At 40.5% G+C, this 21886-nt stretch overlaps 1 protein-coding gene across 10 annotated transcripts in view; it reads left to right on the top strand.

Annotated features, from left to right (window-relative positions):
- MED12L (mediator complex subunit 12L) overlaps positions 1-21886 on the top strand; it is a 424290-nt gene that overhangs the window by 87630 nt on the left and 314774 nt on the right. For all 10 annotated transcript variants that reach the window (XM_020980863.2, XM_020980861.2, XM_020980859.2 and 7 more), the window contains 6 exons: positions 3783-3952; positions 5505-5615; positions 7838-8107; positions 10474-10623; positions 13258-13357; positions 14005-14141. In XM_020980863.2, the coding sequence (XP_020836522.1) occupies positions 3783-3952; positions 5505-5615; positions 7838-8107; positions 10474-10623; positions 13258-13357; positions 14005-14141 (938 nt within the window). The remainder of the gene's footprint in view (positions 1-3782; positions 3953-5504; positions 5616-7837; positions 8108-10473; positions 10624-13257; positions 13358-14004; positions 14142-21886) is intronic.

Genomic DNA, 21886 nt, shown 5'->3' with positions numbered 1-21886 from the left:
TATAAAGTTATCCATTCTTTAAATGTGTCTATTGATAAGTGCATGGGTTGGTTCCTTAGTCTAAAACTTCTAGAAGATGGATGTAATTGAAGTTTTTCTTCCCTATTTGTTTAAGTGAGTGGGATGATTGAGCTTCTGATTCATTTTTGAATACTTAAAAATTGATAATGGTGGTAACATAGCTTATGTTGTACTTTCATTGTCAAATAAAGGTGACTCATAAAATGTACTGAGACTTTGACAGTCAGCGTCCCCTCTCCCCCCCAGTCTTTTTGCTTTCCACCTTTGTGACTCCACATCTCAACCTGTTAATCTGAAACAATTAAAAATCTATCACACAACATACTGCAACTTTACTTTCCAGTGGTTGGGTGATTTATGACCATGAACCACAACCATTTACCATATAGTGAATATATGTTGACTACATATTAGGAGGAAGCCTCCCAAAGCAATTAAGTTGCCGTATCAATGTAGAGGAAAAAATGAGTGCTCAGATTGATGTGTTGAATGAGTAATTGTTATTCAAGAGACTAAAAATGGGCTTAGAGTGGGGTGGGAATGATAAAGTTGTAGGGAGGATAAAAAGGGAAAAAATATAAAAACGTTATTTAATGAGCATAGAAAATATAAATTCTGAACAAGAGGGTGTAATGTAGGAAAAATAAAAAAGTATGTATGTTAAAAGGTATACACTAGCAGGTATAATGAGACAGTGATGGGGTATTTCTGTAATGGAAAAAACTAAAAAAAGACAGCCTTTTAAGGAGTGGGAAAGAACACTCTATTTATCTCCCATTAAGAGTGCAGTGTTTTGAATTTGAGGCTTTTGATGTATTTTAAAAGCTTGGGTGGTGCCATTTTTCCTCTTTTACCTATTATTCATCTCCATACCAAAGGCAGTTAATTAGCACTCAGTAGGACTTGATACACCAACTATCTCTGACCCCAATGCTCTCCACTGTGCCTCACTCAGGTAGTGATAAAGCAAAACTGTTATTTATACATACCATCTGCCTTATTCTTAGAAGTGATCCAAATGTGGATTTCATTCTTTAATCCCCGAAGCCAAAGGGAATAGATGCACATCAGGCTCTGGAAATTCCTCATACTCAGTAGATGAGTTTTCATGTTCTAGATAAGTTTTAAGGGCAGCTAAGTGACGTAGTGAAAAGAGCATGGGACCAGGAGTGAGGAAGATGTGAGTTCAAATATGGCCTCAGATACTTACTTAGCTGTGCGATCACGGGTAAGTTATTTAACCCTGTCTGCCTCAGTTTCCTCATCTGTAAAATGAGCTGGAGAAGGAAATGGCAAACCACTCCAGTATCTTTGCCAAGAAAACCCCAACTGGGGTCTTGAAGAGTTAGACATGACTGAAAACAACTGAACAACAATATGTAACTGCTTCTGGTTTGGAGTTATTTTCAGATATTCCTGGTCTGTGGCATAAGAAATGCAAATGAATCATTCTGTCTGATTTTTCATCGTGTCCCTGAGGAATTGGTCATAATTTGCCTTGAGAAAACCATCTTTTCACAGAGAATGATAAGAAGGGTGAAAAGAGAATTTTCAGTCCTTTTTAGTTACTGTTCAGTGAGTTACTACTGAATAGGTAGTGAAGTTGGCATTTTCGTTCAGCCACATTTGGAAATTTCTATGGAATCCTGGAAAAACCAAGTTGTTCCAAAGAGCGCCATCTCTGTTTTTTTTTAAATGGCGGTGGGGGATCCCTCTGTGAGGCAAAGTTTCCATGGCCTTCACTATCCTTTGGGAATCATCTCTTTATGAAAGCTTGAAAATGGATCCCTGGATCCTTTTGAAATTGTTTGTTGCCCCTAGAATGGAGTTCTCTTGGAACGTTGGCGCATCTATGCCTTGTGATTGTTTATTGCCTTCCTTCAACTGTCATCTAGGATTAGACCAGCTAGACTAGGATTAGACCCAATTTTACAACATTCACTTCTGATGAGTGTTATAGGAGAAATATCTCCTCTGAGTTCATGTGGTAGTTCACTGTGCAGAAATTATAGAGGTAAAAAGCTAGGTTTCATTATTACGTTTAAGACAAAAGCTGAATCGTCATGAGGATTCTGACAAGGCCTCTTGTAGACAAAATTATGTCAAGAGTGACAGAGAAATAATTCTTTTACATATTGCAATCTTGTACATTCCTTGTAGGCCAAAGTTAAAAGTTTAAAGTTAAAACATAGATCCATAATCAATGTCATAAAAGTTCAACAAACTTAGTTAAACAGATTCATAATCCCATATATTCCGTAAGGAAAGACTGTCAAAAAAGCTCTATAGGTAAACCAAGTCAAGTTACAGATTAAATTTAGAGATTTCACAAATGGGCTGATTGAGGAAAAAGATTTACGTGTTGCCAAGGAGTCAGTTGAGATTCTTCTTCTGGTTCCTTATCTAAGGAATGTTTAAGGTTCTAAGTAAATTTTCCTGTCCCATGGTTTTGGTCAGGTGAAGCTAGTTAGTATTCAGTTAAAATTAATACTTAGTTAACCAAAATTTGCGGAAGGAATTGCCCTAAATCCCAAATAATAAAAGGAAGCAAAAATTCCTTTAACATTAGGTTGTTGTTGTTTTTTTTTATTACATTACTGTTGTCATCGTATATGTTGTTTTCTTGGTTCTGCTCACTTTATTCTGCATCAGTTCGTGAAGATCTTTTCATACTTCTCTGTATTCACCACATTCATCATTTCTTGCAGCACGGTGATTTGTGTAGGCATTCGCCAGATCATGGGCATCTACTTTGTTTTGCTATCACAAAAAGTGCTGCTACAAATATTTTGGTGTATATGAGGACTTTCTTTTAATCAATTACCTTCTTGGGGTATAAGCCTAGTCCCACCTCTGGTTCAAAGGGTATGGACATTTTAGTCCCTTTATTTGTATAATTACAGCTTGCTTTCCAAAATGGTTGTACTCATTCACAGCTCTACTAACAATGTACTAGTGTGCTTATCTTCCCACAAACCCTCCAACATTGACTGTTTCCATCTTTGCCAGTTTTCATGCTGTCACATGAAAATTCAGGATTGCTTTGAGGTGACTTCTTATCAGTAATTTAGATTTGAGTTTTCTCTTAATAATATTCATATGATTCATATTCATAATATGAGTTTTCTCATAGCTGTAATAGTTTGCAATTCTTTTGAGAAATGTTTGTACCTATCTCTGGCTCCTTATCTAGCTTTTGGTCACACATATTGTCGAATATGACATAAGGTGTTGGTTTAAGCCTAATTTTTGCCAGATCACTTGCTAGTTTTCCCAACAATCTTTGTCAACTGGGAAAACAGATTGGAGAGAGTATCCCATTGGACACAAAGTCTCTGTATTCTGTTCTTAGTTCTGATTCTCTTTGGGTAGAGAGTGAGGAAGAATCTGTAGATTATTTGAAGATTAACCCTTAGTCTCTGTAGATTATCTGAAGAACAGGAAAGCTGATTCAGCTAATTGAGAGTTCATTTTTCATTTACAGACAGTATAATTATATGATTTGGAGTTGGAGGGTAGCCTCCTAGAAGTCAAAGGAAATTATGTATTCTCTTGGTACTTACAGACTGCATAGTACTGAAAAGAAGCCCTGGATTTTGGAGTCAAAGGACTTGACTTCACGTTCTAGCCCTTAGCACTTTCATTCTTTTACCATTCAACAAGCATTTATTAAAGTGCCAACTGTATCCCACACTCTGTGTTGCCTTTTATTTTGCCTAGGAAATTAGTGATGTTCTAAGCTTTCTTTTGTTTGTTAACAGAATGGACCCAAATCTCTACCAGATACCTTCGAGAACAATTGGCCAAGATTGCAGATTTTTATCACCTGGCCTCAGCCCCAGGCAACGGCTCCATGGTTATGCCTCAAGACGTGGAACAAGCGTTGAAGCAGTGGGAATACAACGAAAAACTGGCATTCTATATGTTCCAGGTAACTCTTCCAAGAAGCACTGGTTTTCCTGTGATTCATTCAAGGCTAATTAAAATGCACTTAACTAACCTTTCTTTTTCTTTCTTTTTTTCTTTCCTTCCTTCTTTTCTTTCTCCTTTTCCCTCTTCCTCTCCCTTCATTTCCCCCTATTTCTCCTCCTCTCCTTCTCCCCTCACTACCCCTCTCTCATATGCATACACACATCTATATGAATTTTTTGTATGTATATTGTCCCAAGGAGCTCTTTCTACCCATGAAATCCTAGACCCAGGTCTTTATATATCCCTGTCTCTATGTTTTTGACCTAGACCTGAGATATCACTGATGTGGGGAATGCTCAGTGAGTTCACTTCTCCTAGGACATATTTGGACCTGCTCTGCCATATCTAGTCTTAGAGAGTTGTATGTGGGCACAGGTTATGTAACTTGCCCAGGACCACATAACAAATACACACCAGAGGCAGGAATTAAGCCCAAATCTTTTTGACTTCAAGGCCAGCTGTCTTATCTACTATGGCACATTCTCTTTCATGTGTATAGTCAACTGTTTTCATCTGTATGTGTACTAATTTATCACAGTTAACACTCTTCTGTTCTGTAAGAAAAAAGTGACGTTAAAGATTAAAATCCATCATTTTATTCTATAGTGGGCCGTGAGGGTATTTGTTCATAAATCTATTGGTGCTGATATGGCTGCTAGACCGTGAGCTGTGAAATTGTTTCGTCCTTTGTATTTGTGTCTATAGTGCCTAGCATATTACCTGGCACACAGTAGGCACTTAGTGAATTCTTTGGTTGTTTCTTTAGATTAGACTTTGTTTAGAATTTATTTCAACCAGCAGCTATCAAAGTATGGTCTGGAGACTCCTGGGAGTCTTGAAGACCCTCTCAGGGCATATGTGAGGTCAACACTATTTTCATAATAATATTAAGACATTTTAATTTCTCATACAGTAAATATCAATAGATATACCTTACATAAACAAAAACCCATTGTGAGGGGATTGTGTGTGTGTGAAAGTCCTGAGGCCAAAAAGCTTGAGAATTAATGATTTAGACTAAAGCAAAATCACCTGCTGTTTATAGTTTTAAGGAAAGTCATGATTGCAAGAATTGGGGAAATTTAGTAGAGGCTAAAATAAAATCTACTCTAGTCAATTTATGTTAAGTGTTTACTATGTGCCAGATACTTTACTAAATGCTGGGGGTACAGAAACACAAGAAAGTAATCCCTGCACTTACCTTCTATTTTCTGTGAAGGATGAAACAATACATGTCTATATATGAAACATATACAACCTAATTTCAGGGGGCGGGGAGCACAGATCTTAATGAAAGACCATTTCTGATAGTAGAAGAGAGCTTCAGAGGGCTCAATGGAAGTGGGAAGGACTTGCAAAGGATAAGGTTAATAAGGATGGGAATGAGGAAATAAGAAGGGGCCTTCAGGGAGCATGTGCTATTGTAGAAGCTGAAAGTAACCAGATTCTAGTGCTCCTTCATGAGTCCACCATGGACTAATTCTGCCTCTCACATATTTGTTTTATTTTAGGAAGGAATGCTTGAACGGCATGAATATTTGACCTGGATCCTGGATGTCCTGGAAAAAATCAGACCAGTAGATGACGACCTCCTCAAACTACTACTACCGCTAATGCTGCAGGTGCAGTTTATCATTGAATTACTGATAAATAGGTCTGATAAAAGATAGTCAAGCTAAGAAATGGCACGTCACACACTATACGATGGTGGCGAGTAATGGGGTGGGAAACCTGTCTCTTTCTTCTTCCTTCCTCCTTCTGCCTCAAAGGAACATTGACTGTGAATTCAGAAGACCAACAGGTGGAGACACCTGGCAGGCAGGTAGTGAGAATGGAGCTCAGAGGAAAGAAGCAGGCTGTATACATGGTTTTGGGTAGAGATGTGGTTGAACCCAAGAGAACTAGAGAAATCATTGAGAGAGAGTAGAGAAGAAGTCTGCAGCCTCCAAAAAGTTCATCCCATGGTAGCTGACTATTGATGATCTGCCCAGAAATGACCGAGATTGCTTCTTGAAAGACAGTTGTCTGTCCCTGGTTTTATGTGCCCATACTTTACATTTGCTTGCATGAACCAACTTTTGAGAATTTAGAGGCATCTCTATGCCAGGATAAATCATTAGAGTGGGACTTGAATGAAGGATAGCCCAATAGAGGCTTGGGTCAGTTATCTTCACAGGTAAATGGGAAGTCCTAATTTGGCTTCACCGAATTAATTTCACAAGTACAAGATGGGGAGTGGGTGGCATGGCAGAGAGCAGTTGGATTACAAAAGTCTCTTTTTAAATTTTAATTTAATATTTTATTTTTTACCCAATTACATCACAAAAAAATCTTCAGGGGTTAGGGGACTGTAAACTCAGTATGTGGGAACTGTGTAATATGCCAGCCAACATAAAAAACAAAAATAAAACTAATGCGATCTTGGGCTGTATTAGAGGCCCAGCTCCTACAAATTAAAAGGTGACAGTTACGCCATACTCTGTCCCACTTAGGTCATATCAATCATTCAAATAATATTTATTAAACGCCCACTATATGCCAGGATACAAAGAGGCACAAGGTAGTTCCTTCGCCCAAGGAGCTCACCATCAAACAGGATCATGTAACTACTAATGTGCAGCTCTAGGTAACACATTTAAGTTCTCCGTTTGACTTCATGCATTCAGTGATGAAGGCTAGGTAAGAAATGAGGCAAAGAATGGCCTCTTTTACCTAGTCAAAACAAAATCAATCTGGGAGGGGAAGACCCTCAGGGTTTCTGGTCAAAACAGAAACAATTGGTATTTACCTTCCATCTGAGCCATCAGGGCCCTAACAATGCCTAAGTGGGTCTGGGACCTGGGAAAGACCTTAGCTTAAAAAGGCCAAGGTCTCTCACTGCATTGGGGCCATCTCCAGTCGTCCTGATTTCTGTTTTGCCACTGGACCCAGATGGTTCCAGAGGAGAAAGTGAAGCTGGTGACTTTGCACAGTCCTCCCTCACTTAAATCCAATTCACTTGGAAGTCATGGCATCACCTTCTTGATGTCATGGTCCTTCAGACAAACAGCAACAACCACATTTAAGATACATCTTGATAACAAGAAGAGGGTCCTGGGGAGTTCAACAAGGATTGTGAAGGGCCTTGAGTCCATGTCACGTATGAATGGAAGGAACAGGGGATGTTGAGCTTTCTCTTGAAGAGGAAAATCCCTCAGAGTCAAATGCAGCTGCCTTCAAGTATATGGAGCTCCATTAGACTTGTTCTTTTGGGCCCCAAAGGGAAGAGCAAGAAGAAATGGAGGGAAGTGGCAGATGGAAATGTAAGCTTGACATTGGGAAAAGCTTCCTTTTAAATTGTTTTTCCAGAAGTTGAATGGGTTGAAATGGAAGGTGGCGTGTTTCTCTTCAGATAAAGGCTGGGCGGCCATTTGGGAGAATTCGGTTGAGAGGATTTTTTTTCCCGTTTGGATGGTTGAGATGCTCCTGCGGTCCTTTCTACTTGGAAATTCTGTGATCCCACATTTTCCAATCCAATGCCCTTTGCAGCTCCTTTTCCTCTAACACAATCTGAAAGTTCTTCCTGGAGTTTCCTCCACAAATGCAGATTTCCTTGGGAACCAACTCCAATAGTCTTCAAAAGGAAAAAATAGGGAGTGTTAAATTATTTTAGGCCTCTCCTTGCCTTCCTTAAGTCCACGTCATGGTCAGTAGGTTTATTTTAATAGCTGCACCATGATTTACCTAAATTTAAGGTGATGCATCTGAGACTTTTATGGGGAAAAAAGATGAACTCTTCTTTCTGAACTCTGAAGACCAGCCGGGCATGAAATGACTGACTCCAGTGCTGTATTTTCTCTTTCAGTATTCAGAAGAGTTTGTTCAGTCAGCTTATCTGTCCCGTCGTCTTGCTTACTTCTGTGCCCGGCGCCTGTCTCTCCTGCTGAACGATAGTCCCAACCTCCTGGCTGCACATTCACCTCACATGATGATTGGCCCAAACAATCCAGGTCTGTCAGCGTCAAGCCCTGCTGCTCCTGGGCCGGTAATGAGCCCGGTCCAGCTGTCCGGCTCCGACTTCCTTTCCTGCCCACAGCATCGTCCGCTGGTTTATGGACTTAGTTGCATGCTGCAGGTATGCCTTTAAGCCTTGGCTTTCTATCGGATGCTCCTTCTAAGGGTGCTATTCAAATGCCTGTAGGTGTGACAGCATCTAATATGGCATCTTCCACTTGTAGATTGTAGAGCTTTTAATGTATTTTCTCCCCAAGGAGCACTGATATTGATGGAGATATTTTAATTTCCCAGCCAGAGGACTGGCTACCTTAGGTCTGGTGACTATGGATTTCGGGTAGAATTTTGAAACTCAAAGACACTGTGGCCTAATGATTAGTGGGCCTGCTTACAAACTTGGAAGATCTGGGTTTTAAAGTCTTTTTTTTGGGGGGGCTAGGCAGTGGGGTTAAGTGACTTGCCCAGGGTCACACAGCTAGTGAGTACTACATGTCTGAGGCTGGGTTTGAACTCAGGTCCTCCTGACTCCAGGGCCGGTGCTCTATCCACTGCACCACCTACCTGCCCCAGGGTTTTCAAGTCTTGCCCCGATCTCTGTCTCTCTCTGTCACACACACACACGCACACACACAAGCAAGCCACCTGTGTGACCATAGGCCAGTTACTTAATCTCTTAGTGTGCCAAGCATTTCTCTCTAAAACCAGGTGCTGCAGATGAGTTTCTGATCTGTCGGTGAAGAGGATTTCCACCCTGGTGAAATCATAGGCCAAGAGCAACAGCAGCAACACAAAAGCCATACACATACACAAACCCACATACACACAAAACTGGTGACCGTTGGCACTTGTGGGAAATTTCAGTTTTCCTTCACCAGACCTGAGTAGGTTGTCTTTTCATGCCTAAATGATTCTTGGAAGAGTGTTCAAGGGCAGACCTGTTGACAGCCTGAGAGGAAAATGGTTTTGCTCTTGGTAATTGACTTTTTGATTTTTCTGATTTGCATCAATAATGCTTAGACTCAAGGAGGCATGGAAAGATTCAGTAGCTGTCTTCTCCAAATCACTTTTGACACCTCTTTGTATAACTAGACAAGATGGCAACTAGTAGAGATAGTTTCCTCTATTTTATTTGCATCCTTAGTGCCAGACTCAGTGTCCAGTGAATAGCAGACATTTAATAAAAGCTTAAATAATTGATTGGATAATTGCTAGGACGACATCAGGATTTTGTCATTTGTCTGTCATGATAGCTCCTTTCCCATCTAAACACACCTGCCCTACTCGGAGTTCCCATGGACTGAATTCATGCACAATGAGATTTTTCCATTTGAGGTCTGTGGACCAATAATGGTCTGTACATACTTTTTAACTGTGAGGGGGCCTACAAGAGGAACAGCCTATTTTATGAAGTGGGGAAAAGAAGGTGGGACACTCTGGTTTTGTTCAGAGTTTAATGTCTACTCCCGTCTATTTCTATGGGTATGTTTTATAAATAAATTAAATTTCTCATCAGAATTGCAAATTGCTATCATTTAATTTGGGGCAGGTAGGTAGGTGGTGCACTGGGTAGAGTGTAGGGTGCCTGGAATTAGGGAGATTTCTCTTCTTGAGTTCAAATCTGGCCTCAGGCACTTACTATCCATGTGACCCTGTACAAGTCACTTAACCCTGTTTGCCTCAGTTTTCTTATTTGTAAAATGAGCTGGAGAAGGAAATGGCAAACTGCTTCAGTATCTTTGCCCAGAAAACCCCAAATTAGGTTATGAAGGGTCAGACATGACTGGAAAATGACTGGACAACAGCCATCATTTAATTCAGACTTTAATTTTCCTCAGTTCCCCCCCCCAAAAAAAAACCCCAAAAGACTAGGATTTAGCTTTGTGCTCTATAGGTATAAATGGTTTGGATTTCACATTTTCTCCTAACTCTTTTTGTGCTGTTCCCCAAATTCAATTACTTTTTTTGTAAGATGTTATGATATTTTTCAACGTTCAAAGAAACTATCTAAAAAACGCTGTTATTGGAAGGTCACATTAAAGTAAGATAGATGCAGAGAGAACCCACTGATTTCAAGATGCCGTTTTAGATTTGATGATGCAAGAAAATTAAACATTTTAATTAAATTTCTAATTTAGAAAAACCAATGACTAATCAGAGACATCTTTATTTTCATGAAGATGAATTTTCTTCTCAGCGTCAGGGAAAAGATGGTTCATTTCCGAGCCGCGTCAGTGGGACTGGGGTGTTAGGCTGAGAAATGTAGGGTTTCAGCCTCCTGCTGGCTTGTTCAGTCAGCTCGCCACTTCCTGCTGGTTTCCCTTCCTTTTTGTGTGTGTGAAATATGGATTTTCTTGTCCTTGCCTTGGATTGTCTGGAATGGGGGGGAATGGGAGCAGAATATTTAGTCACCATCATTACTAGCAGCGTCTCATCTGTTGTTTTTCAGTTTCCCTCAATAATGGAATTTTCCTCCTTTGTTTATTTCAGACCGTAACTCTTTGCTGCCCAAGTGCCTTGGTGTGGAATTATTCCACAAATGAGAATAAAAGCGTTAACCCGGGCTCTCCTCTGGATTTACTTCAAGTTGCACCTTCTAGTTTACCTATGCCAGGTGGAAATTCAGCATTTAATCAACAGGTAGGCTTTCCCTTTAGAAATGAAAATTCTTCATCATCCATATGTTATTTCACAGTGGATGTGGTTATGGGTAAATTGTTGGACTTGGTATCAGAGTGCAAATGTGGCCTTAGGCACTTCATAGCTGTCTGTGTGACCCTGGGCAAATAACTTCCCTGGGTTGTTGTGAGGATCAAATGAGATTATATTTGTGAAGTGCCTTGCCAACCCTCAAGGCACTACATAAATGTTAGTTATAATTACCATCCTTAGAGAGACTTTGGGCCAGAGTCAAGGATGCCTTATAGTTTTTATATAGACATATGTGATGGCAAAAGATCAATATCAGTGAGAAGCCAGCTCAGGTAAAAAATATTCCCAAGTTATCCTTCTGTTGATACTTATGAAATAAATATTACCTTAAATTTATGATTGATCAAGCATTTATTAGGGCCTGTTGTATGTGAGGCACTGTGGTAGGAGTTGGTGATAGACAAAAATGAAATAGTCACTGTTTTCAAGTTGATTGTGTGTGTGTGTGTGTGTGTGTGTGTGTGTGTGTGTGTGTGTGTAATGAGTATGAAGTAATGTCCACTATCAGTGAGGAGAGGGAGAGGGAGCAGAAAAAACTTCATGTGGAAGGTGAAGCTTGGGCTGACTCTTGAAGGAACTGCTGGATTCTTTAAGGCAGAAGTGGGATGGGATAGGGGATGGCTGGCATCAAGACCAAGAAATGGAAAATGCAGTGCTGCGTGTGGCAAACATCAAGAAGGCCAGTTTGATTGGACAGTAGAGTGTGTGAGTGATATAGGGAAGTAATATAGAATGAGGCCAGAAAGAGAGACTCAGGCCAGGTTGTGAAAGTCTTTGAAAGTCAAAGAGAGGCATTTCTGTTTTATCTTAGAAGCAAAGTTTGGATAAGGGAGTGACTTGGTTAGAGATGTGCTTTAGGATAATCACTGTGGCGGCTTTGTGGGGGATGGATTAAAATGTGTGCGGGAGGGGGCAAAGAGGAGGCTTTTGGAATAGTGCAGGCGAGAGAGGACGAGAGCAGAAACAAGGGTGGTGGCCAGGCATGTAAAGAGAAGGGTGTTGATGGGAAGGATGTTGGGGTGGTAGAAGAGCAGTTTGGTTGGATGTGAAGGGTGAAGGATGAGGAGGCATTAGCCCAGGCCAGTGTTGACCAAGATTCTTCCTCTGATGTGACAACCTATACTTCTGAAATTGAGAAGGGCAGTGAAATTCAAATGGGGATGGCCAAGGGCTAACTTTTTTTCCTGTAAAATCAAAGAAGTTGCTTTTTTGTTGAAGTGTGACCACCAACAACTTGATAAGTGGTCTTTTCTGCTGTGGGAATTAGAATATGATCTCCTTTTTGGAACTTCTTATTCTCATTTCATAGGTTGATTCTAATGATTAGTAAACCTCTGGCACTGTCTAGCCTGCCCTCGGTATGTAAACGTTATGGGCTTCCTAGTGGCGGGGTGGACCTATGGGTCAGGACTTGTCATCTACCAGGTGGCTTCACTTGTTTTCGCACACTGACAGAGGACCAAGAAGAGAAACTCTGTGGTCCTCATGTTTTAGGAGTAAGATTCACGCTCTTCCTATAGAAGCAAAAAAGGCCCTATCAATGGAAAAACACTTTACTGGTTCTGGAGAGACAGTTTGACATAGTGAATAGAGAGCCAGCCTCAAAGCCAGGAAGATCTCTATTCATGGTCCATCTCTAGCATACTTACTCTGTGGATTCTATGACCTTGGGCCAGTCACATAAGCCCTTGGGGCTCCAGATCACTGAGCTAGACCTTGCAGAGGAGGTACAGATGGTGGTTTTGGCATGTGGGAGTTCCCTATGCCGGTGAAATTATAGCTTCAGTCCTCATCCCCATTCCCATCTTATCTCCATCCCCACCCCCATCTTTATCTCCATTCCCATCCCCATCTTTATTGCCATCTCCTACTTGTTCTCCATCTCCATCCCCATCCGTTGATGGCTCTAGCCACTAAAATTGCTCCTTCTCATTCTTTTCTTTTTACCCTCCCTCCCACCCCCTGGAAAATATTATGGAACTTGTGTGTGTATGTTAAAGATGGGGACGGACGAATTCTACCTTTGGTTGCGAGTAGAACCAGTGGTAGACATGGGCGATTATTTCCATGGCAGCGTTTGAGTGTATTAGGTGTGATGGCTTAGTAATTATTATTTCATTTCAGCAAATGCTGGATTACTTGGATTAAAAGATTATGCAGTTTGAATTGCAGGATTGTAACTACTTTCTTTCAGTTAGGGACATTTTGAAGTTTTGGTTTTTTTCCCCCTGCTCATAGAATAGCAGCGAAGATCCATTTTAGAGCTCTCACTGTGGTATATGGTGCTCTTGACATTTTTACTTGTGCAGTATTTCTGAATTGACATTTATTATTATCAAAATTGATAGTGGGATAGTTCAATGAAACTTGTAAACTCCCTTCCTCCCTCTCCTTAAGCCCCCCAAAAAGGCCCATTTTTGAGCAATGGGCTGCCATTTCCTAATGCCGTTAAGAATGTGAGCACACTGTAGGATGCTTCCCTCGTGCAGAGAAACCTGACATGATTGAGGTTGGAAGTGTGACGTGGCAAGCTGAAGCTAATTAGAAGCAATCGTCTTTCAGGTTCGGGCAAAGATCTATGAGGTTGAACAGCAGATAAAGCGTCGGGGCCGTGCCGTGGAGGTTCGGTGGTCTTTTGACAAATGCCAGGAATCGACAGCAGGTATATAAAAGCAGAAATGAATAAACTGTTTTGGTTCTTGAGCTCCATGATTTCTTTGATTCTTAGAAATTGTTTTCCTATGAAGAAGAGTTTTTGATAACAAACACTTAATGGACTGCAGGCAGAGCCCTAAGTAAGGTGACTGGGGCTTTGTCTCAGGGTCCAGAATTCAGAGGGCACTGTCAGCACTTGCAGGCCTTCAGCACAGTCAGTAAACATTTATTAAGAGCCTGTTAATCAGTAAACATTTATTAAGTGCCTACTATGTGCCAGGCACTGCGCTAAACACCGAAGATGCAAAGAAAAGCAAAAGACAGTCCCTGCCCTTAAGGAGCTCACAATCTAATACCAGACCAAGTTGGTAAGAATAATTAGTTTAAATGGGAATCTTAGCCTGGCAGTCACCTTCCAGATGACACTCTCTCTCCCCATGGGCAAAAATTCCTAGTAATATTATTTGGTTTATATGTTGGATACTTGAACCACATTTAGACTCTTTCCATTTTTGAAGGAGCTGAATTTTCTGAGGATGTCTTGAAAATTGTTAGCGCTGGCTTTATTTACTAGCCATCTCTTTAGGTGATCTTTGTGTAATGTGGACTTGACTTTTGCCTGTGTCACTGAGTACTTTGTTCTTCTTCCTCTAGGGGTCACCATCAGTAGGGTCTTGCACACCCTGGAAGTCTTAGATCGCCATTGTTTTGACAGATCTGATTCCAGCAATTCAATGGAGACCCTTTATCACAAAATTTTCTGGGCCACCCAGAACAAGGACAACCAAGAGGTAATTACTAATTTTTATCATCTTACCATCCATTTTCCCCAAGGTAGACTTCTTTCTCATTCAGTGTCTGGGATGATGTAGACAGTGCTGTGAAGTAGGAAAGAAATGGGAAGAACATGACTTGGGAATTGGTAGACTAGGGTTCAAATACTGCCTCAGAAACTGTTTACCTGTGGGCCTTTGGGCATTTCTATAGGCCCCAGTATCGTAAAGGAGCTGGGCCAGGCGGCTTCTGAAGACCCTTTCATCTCTAAGTCTAGGGTCCTGTTTCTTTGCGGTGGATGATAACATGTCTAAATGAACCACAACATTAATATAAAACGTAAATCTACCATGTGAGATCTCCCCATCTTTGTTGCAGCAGACTGTGCATTGGTTAATGATTAGACTTCATCAATTTATTCCTTTTCTTTAAGGAATGAAATTTTTTCAATACTTAGAATGGAGGAGGTGAAAGAATAATTATAATAAAAGTCTTTGAAACATCTATGGACGAGCCTAGGTAAGTTGGAGTGGCTCATTAGCAGAAGGTTGGCCACCAGGGAATGACTTTTTTAAGCCACAGAAAATCAAGATCTTCCTATGGTGATGAAGGGCTGTGACCTGTATTGGTGGTAGAAGTTACCAATTGATGACATCATAGATCCTGAAGAAGTCGTGATAATTATTTCATTGATAAAAATGTATTAAGAACTTTCCCTCACTGTTCCCTTCTCCGCCCACTATATACCGTGTGTCCCAGTTTGTGGGTAATAATAATCATTATCATTTATATAGCACTTTAAGTTTGCAAAGCCCTTTCCACCAATCATTGTGGGTGTTGACTGTTATCTTTCCTTCTTGAAATGGACGAAAATGATGTCACTGTTTTGGGGTCAAGGTACAGTGTTTCTGACTGTGGCAGATCAGACCATTATGAGTTGGAAGGCTGTACCACACACATGACCATTTGGAGCGGAGATGTCTCTACATTTGCACATTTCACGTTTCTTTGTGGCTCCTGCAGTTCTGCTTTGCTTATAGAGCACAGCACCTTCTTTGATGCAGGCCATGCTGGGTGGTCCCCTGCCAGCATCTCCCACGTCTTATAACTGATTCTTCAGAGAGACTTTAAGCATGTCCTTGTATTGCCTGCTCTCTTAGTCACAGCTCTGATCCAAGGTTATCTTTCTCTTTGTTCTTGGTTAGCCATCAGTGAGGTTCAAGTGAGATTATGTGTGTAAAGTGCTTTGCAGACTTCAAAATGTGATGTGAATGTCTACTGTGATGATTATCATCATCATTATCATTATAGTTGATTTTTAAATTGTCATGTTATTAAGCTTCTCAGATGTGGTTTAAAGCCTTTTATACTTGTCGTGATTCTAGAATATCTGTTCTTATGAGTATTTAAAGTAAAAATTGGGACTTTAGCATTTCCAACAACAAATATTTATGAAGCACCTACAGTGTGTATGGTGCTGTGCTGGATAAATAGTTAAAGAAAAAACACAACTTAGCTCTGATCTCCTAAGTTACAAGGACTTCAACATTGATCCCAGCTTCTTGGTTTCTCCATTGGGTTCAGTAAGCAGTTGTTCTCATGAACCACTGGGTGCAAGAGGAATTTATACATTTCCTTGCTTATTTCTATAGGTTACTGGCATGGTTCTGTGTTCAGGGGGAGGTATAGGGGTGAGATCCTGGACAACACCTAAGGTTGTGAAATGTTATAAGAAGCAATGCACTCAGTCTCAGTGTTGGACCTTTACTGGAAATTATAGTTGATCCCTAAAACTGCAAGTGTACAGAATGAAAAGAGGGGAGCTTGGTAGTCTAAGTATGTCTGGATTACAAATAAAAAGTGTCTGAGGCACACTCTGTTTCTTTTTTTATTACTAAGTGCAATAGCAGAAAGCCATTTTATTCCTTAGGGAAGGAATGGCCGTATCCATCAAAATCAATTGATTCAGACTGTTAGCTTGCCTAGATAACATTATAATGAACTTGCCAGCTTCCAATCATCGTTTGACTTCTTTGAGGAAACTTAATAAACCAATTCCAATAGAATCAAAGGAGAAAATGGACCTCAATTGAAGATGAGGACAGCAGATTCTGTCATGTGTACAAGCCATCGTGAGGAAATTCTGAATGCAGGATGGAAGGCAGAATGATGAATTTGAAATCACCTCATGTGACTCTAGGGCATTTACTTAATCTTGCCTCAGTTTCCTCATTTGTAAAATAAGCAAGTTGAACCAGATGACCTGAGATCCTTTCTAGCTCTAAATCTGTGATCTCATGGAATCAAAGTGATTGACACCATCCAGCCCATAGAAATGTCTCCTTTCCGCTAAATTTAGAGTTGGTCCACTAGGTGGCAGCTTATTACTAGAATTGTGATTTGTGAACCGGCCGATTTTATTTTTTACTAGGTGCATTTTTTTTCCAGGATAGTAGGAATGATGTACTTTTTGAAAATGAGGGAAAACAGTAGGATCACCCTTTGACTTAACACATCAAACGTTTCCCCCAAATACTTTTGAATGTGTGAAGTGTTAGCTAGCCAGAAACTTTTTTTTTAAGCAGTACATTTTGGGGGTTTATAGCCAGTTAGCATTTTAAAAAGAAAGCCCTGTCTTCCATCATGTAGCTCTGCAATGACCTTACTCGTGTTCTTTCCCTAATCCTTCCTGTATTTCTCCACCTTAAATCATTTGTCAGTCTCCCTCCATGAACAGAGCACAATTTATAACGTATTCATAGGTACCAGTATACTGTATGCAGTGTTGTTGAAATGATGTTTTATACATGATGGATATAAATCCACTTTGTCTAATATTTAAAACTGTAATTCCTACTGGTGACTGCCACTGAACAATTTGATTTACTGAAAGAAAGAATAATTGAAGTCTGATAGGTCCTTCCACACTAGGTACTCCCCATTAAATGATTAATAATAATAATGGGACTTTGCCCTCTGTGATTGAATGGATACATGAGGACAAAAGAAGGTTGGCATAATTGCTTTTCATCAGATGTTAATGCTACATCCGTTTCTTCACTATCATGGTGGTAATAAATGTTTTTTTCCTTCTGTTCTGCTGGGAGTTCCTGTGCTGATAGGGAAGGAAGCAGGAGACATAGCCTTCTTGTCCTGGTTCTTCCACTGATGTTCCATATAATTTTGAGCGTGTTGCTTTACCAGTCTATGCCTTAGTTTCCTCATCTGTCAAATAGGGATTAATGGTGGTGTTCACCTCTGGGAGCTTAACACAAGCTTTTTGAAAAGTAGGAAACACTGTACAAACCTAAAGCCAGAGTTACTTATTGTAACACTTATTATAACTCTGTGTTGTTATAGTTATTTATTATAGAGTTACCTTTATATATATATATATACTTTTTATGATATGCTTATTATATTATTACATATAATATATTATATTATATAGTTACTTATTGTAAGAGTTCTTTCAAAACTCTTACATAGTACCACTGCATTTTTTTAACCAAATTTTTACTTAATTCTTTTTTCAATTATTTAGCATTTTTTTCTCTCTAACTTCCCCCACCTACTGGGGAAAAAAAAAAGAAAGAAAGAAAAAGAAAGAATGCTAGATTCTTTGTTAAGAGGGTGTTAAGCAAAGTGTCAGCTTAGGATTCAGAAACATCAGTCTTAACTTCCCTAAAATGCACTTCCCATTTTTTAGTTTCAGAATGAGATTCAGGCATAGAGCCAATAACAAGAAGAGGGGGAAAAAAAGAAAATTAATGTAGTTTAAACAGTTCTAGAGCCTTCCAGTGACCAGTTACCCCCAGTGGTAACACCTTCCAGTGGTGTTATACCCCTCCCCAGGTACACCATTGCCCTTGGCTTCCAGACATTTGGCTTCATAAGTAACAGAGGATGAATTCCAACCTTGTCCTCCCAACTCCAGACTCAGTGCTCTTTCTGTGACACCACAGAGGCCTCTTAGTCAAAGCCAAAAAATACTTTGGAAAGCATTATGCTCTATATGCCAGGATTTCTTAATCTGCTGTCTGTGGACTTGATTTTTACTGTTAATATTTTTGGTAGCTTACATATTTCATTTCATGCACTTGAAAACAGCATTCTAAGAACGGACCCGTAGGCTTGCCAGACTACCGAAGGGATCCATAGCACACAGGACCCCAGCTCTTTATAAAATACAAGCAATGTTATGTCCTGGAAATCTTGGCTTTTCTCCATATTGTCACTATTCATTCCTGTCCTTGACCTTGTGGGTGGGACATCCTAGAGGCTTCTGTGTGACTGCCACACCTAGGGCCTGGTTTTGCTGATTCAACAGCCAGCACATTCTTTATCCTTCTCCTTTCTCCTCTTCCCTTTTGTTATATAAGCACTTATGCAATGATTAAGAAGATAGCAGTAGGTGTAAAACCTACTGTTGGAAACCCTGAAAACCTTCTCTACTTCCCTCAGAGCATCATTATATTAGAACCTCTTAAGAGCACAAAATGGCCCCCGGGGACTTTTTATCCATTGCATAATGAGTTAGTAAGTGTGTGAGGTGGGATGGCAAACCACGCTTCCTGACTCCCCATCCTTTACAATTATACTCCTGAAGGAATATCAAACAGTAACTTGCCTTCTTAAGTCTCTTTCCACACTGCATACTGTCTGTGTAACTTTGGGGATAACTATTTTCATGGTATTTAACCCAATAATGTGTTAAGAGCCTTAAATAGCAGGGTCTTTATGGTCATTTGTGACCATTCAGTGTTTTGCCCTTGGCTCTGCTCTCAAGTCACTAGATAGCCAGTATTGGTTAATTTTAAGCACGTCTTCCAAATGGCTAACCTCCCAAGTGGGGGATGGCAGTGACCTTGAGTAAATATCAAGTCACAGTAATGTATATACTTCTGTGGAAATTGTTTCTTTATGATTACAAGTGTGGCAAAAATGAAGCGGATTCACAGAGTTGATTTTGGAGGGCTTCAGAAGGCTGGGCTTCCTGGCTGCTGCAGGTCTCTTAATTTTAATAATAATAATAATTAAAAAAGTAAAAATTGCCAGCATTTATACAGCACCTACTATGTGCCTGGCACTATGCTAAGTGCTTTACAGATATTATTATTTGATCCTTACAACAGCCCTGGGAGAAAGGAGATGTTGTTAGTCCCATTTCACAGATGAGGAAACTGAGGCAAACAGAAGTTAAATGACTTGTTCACAGTCACACAGAGGCCTTAAATGAACTCAGATCTTCCTGACTGTAGGCCTAGTGCTGTATATACTGTGCCATCTAGCTAGAGGTCCTTTGTTATTATTGAGACCAAGGACTTTAACTCAGATCACAACAAATCCCTTCATCCTTAATACCCCTTTCTCCACCCCTTCCCCCCCCCAAAATAAAATAAAATAAAATCTGATAATTCAGTGAGGTAAAAAGAATTCTGGAAGATAGTTAATAAAATAAAGTAATGTCATGGGGGTGACTCTGGGTTCTCCCAACTTTTTAATGGTGCCCAAGATCTGGCTGGCTCTGCCGAGGTAGGAAGACTTCCCCTAGAGGCCCAATCCTCAGTGGAGTGTGTGTGGGGTTTGTTAACAGAGGACCAGACAAGCTCAGTTTGCAGAGCTGGCCTAGCGTATTGAGTGTTGCTTTTGGAAATCACAGATCTAGCTTTAAATCCCAGCCCTGTTCCTGGCTACCTGTGATACTCTGAACAAATTACTTAATCTCTCTGGGCCTCAGTGTTCTTATATCTAAAGGAAGGTCTTGGGTCTCTGCTTAATCCTATGATATAAGTCTTCAAGGGGTTGCCATCAGCATTGGGGGAGGGAGCATCCACTCTGATGAAATCACAGATCTCTGGAAGTGCTAAATTATCTCTACAAGTACATTCAACCTCATGTGTTTGCCCAGTTATTTCACAAGATGTAGAAATTCTAAGAAACTGTAGCTGAAGAAACAGTCCATCTGAAGTACACAGCTTAACCAAGTCAAATCTTGGCAATTAGATGAAATTTTCCTTGCTTGAGTGCCCCTTAGGAATTTTTGCTTTATGATAGAAGATATAAGCTTTGTTAAAGGCATATGGTAATATCTGGGTGTTTTTGAATCTATATTCTTTTTATCTGAAAGATGACGTTTCTTCTGAGATCTCTTTTGTGGTCACAGAAACACATACCTCAGCTCCATCTCGGCCAAACTGTGTGTAAATAGTACTCCCTTCCATGTCATCTCCCACATAGGCTCATCACTCTTTCTCTTGAAGACCATCAACTAAAGGGAAATAAATGCATCATCTCTTGAGGCAGTCCATTCAACATTTCACTTTCGGGTAGCTCTACCTGTTAGGAATTTTTCCATTGACCAGCCTTTGCCCCCCCTACCCCCTTCCCATCGCTGCCACTGCAGCAGTTGTTTTTTCATGGTTTTTTGTTTTTGTTTAGTCATTTGCAGTTGTATATAACTCTGTGACCCCATTTGGGATTTTCTTAGCAAAGAAACTGGAGTGGTTTGCCATTTCCTTCTCCAGCTCATTTTACAGATGAGGAAACTGAGGCAAACAAGGTTAAGTGATTTGCCCATGGTCACACAGCTAGTAAGTGTCTAAGGCTGGATTTGAACCCAGGTCTTCCTGATTCCAGGCCTGGCACTCTATCCACTGTGCCACCTAGCACATGTTTTAACATGTCTAATTCTAAAAAGTATCTTTTAAGTCTTCATTGCATCTAGACTGTGGTATGCTATGACTAGGAATGTTTGAAGGATGGTATATGAAGTAGAAGGGGCAGGTTAGCTAAGCAAGCTTATTAATTTCATAACCTTAATTTTGTACATCTAGTAAGCAAATGGATTCTATCCTGACTGCTCTCCTACTAAAGGGTGTTCATGGGCTTCATGACAACTATTTCTCTCGGGGCTCAGAAGGCGTTTCTAGATTTAGAAGCTTGCTACTAGGTAATACTCTCTCTATGTGTTTAATTTAGTGTCTCCATGTGCTAATTAGGAAGTCTAGTACTGGGAAAGCGGATGTTTTGTTCTTATCCTGGAATCTGCATAGGTTTGTCAGCTCCTGACTACAGCTGAGGGACTTCCAGTTCTGATCATTGATTTAGCCTTTAACTTGACACCTGAAAGAAAGTGAGGTTATTCCACTCAGGTCCAGATAGTAGGAATGAAGAGCTCACCTTTAACTGGACTGGAACATTGGGCAACTTCCTTTTCTTGAGTTTTTTTATTCTATGGGTTTAAGGAGGGGGGGCATGGAGAGAGAGGGAGGGAGAGAGAGGAAGAGAGAGAGAGAGAGAGAGAGAGAGAGAGAGAGAGAGAAAGAGAGAAGAGAGAGAGAGAGAGAGAACGAGAGAGAGAGAACTGGTAACATCTGGAACGGGGGTATTCCCAACCCCTTTTTTATGTTCCTTGTACGTGAAGTATCCTAGCTAGAATCTTGGATGGAATAGGGGAAGATAGTGCCATATTCTTTGAGCAGTGCCCACACAGGATGGAAATGGACTTTAGATCACCCAGGGGAGGTCAGCCCAGGCACATGAGGCAAGGAACTGAGGTCTAGAAAGAGACTATTTTAGGCAGCTTTGGATGACTTTTTGGGCAGCTTCTGTTTCTACTTCTCTGTTTCTGCTGCCTTGGGAAGCAAACATTCTACTTAGTAATGTCAAAGAGGACGGAGGAAGGGGCTAGAGGGGGCACACCTCCCAAGAACAGCTGCGTGTGTATTTCCTCTATCCCCAGGCCTCTATGGAACAAGAA

Source organism: Phascolarctos cinereus, unplaced genomic scaffold (genome assembly GCF_003287225.1).
Source record: "Phascolarctos cinereus isolate Bilbo 61053 unplaced genomic scaffold, phaCin_HiC Scaffold_7;HRSCAF=346, whole genome shotgun sequence".
NCBI classification, from domain to species: Eukaryota; Metazoa; Chordata; class Mammalia; order Diprotodontia; family Phascolarctidae; genus Phascolarctos; species Phascolarctos cinereus.
This window is presented reverse-complemented; position numbering and strand designations above follow the sequence as displayed.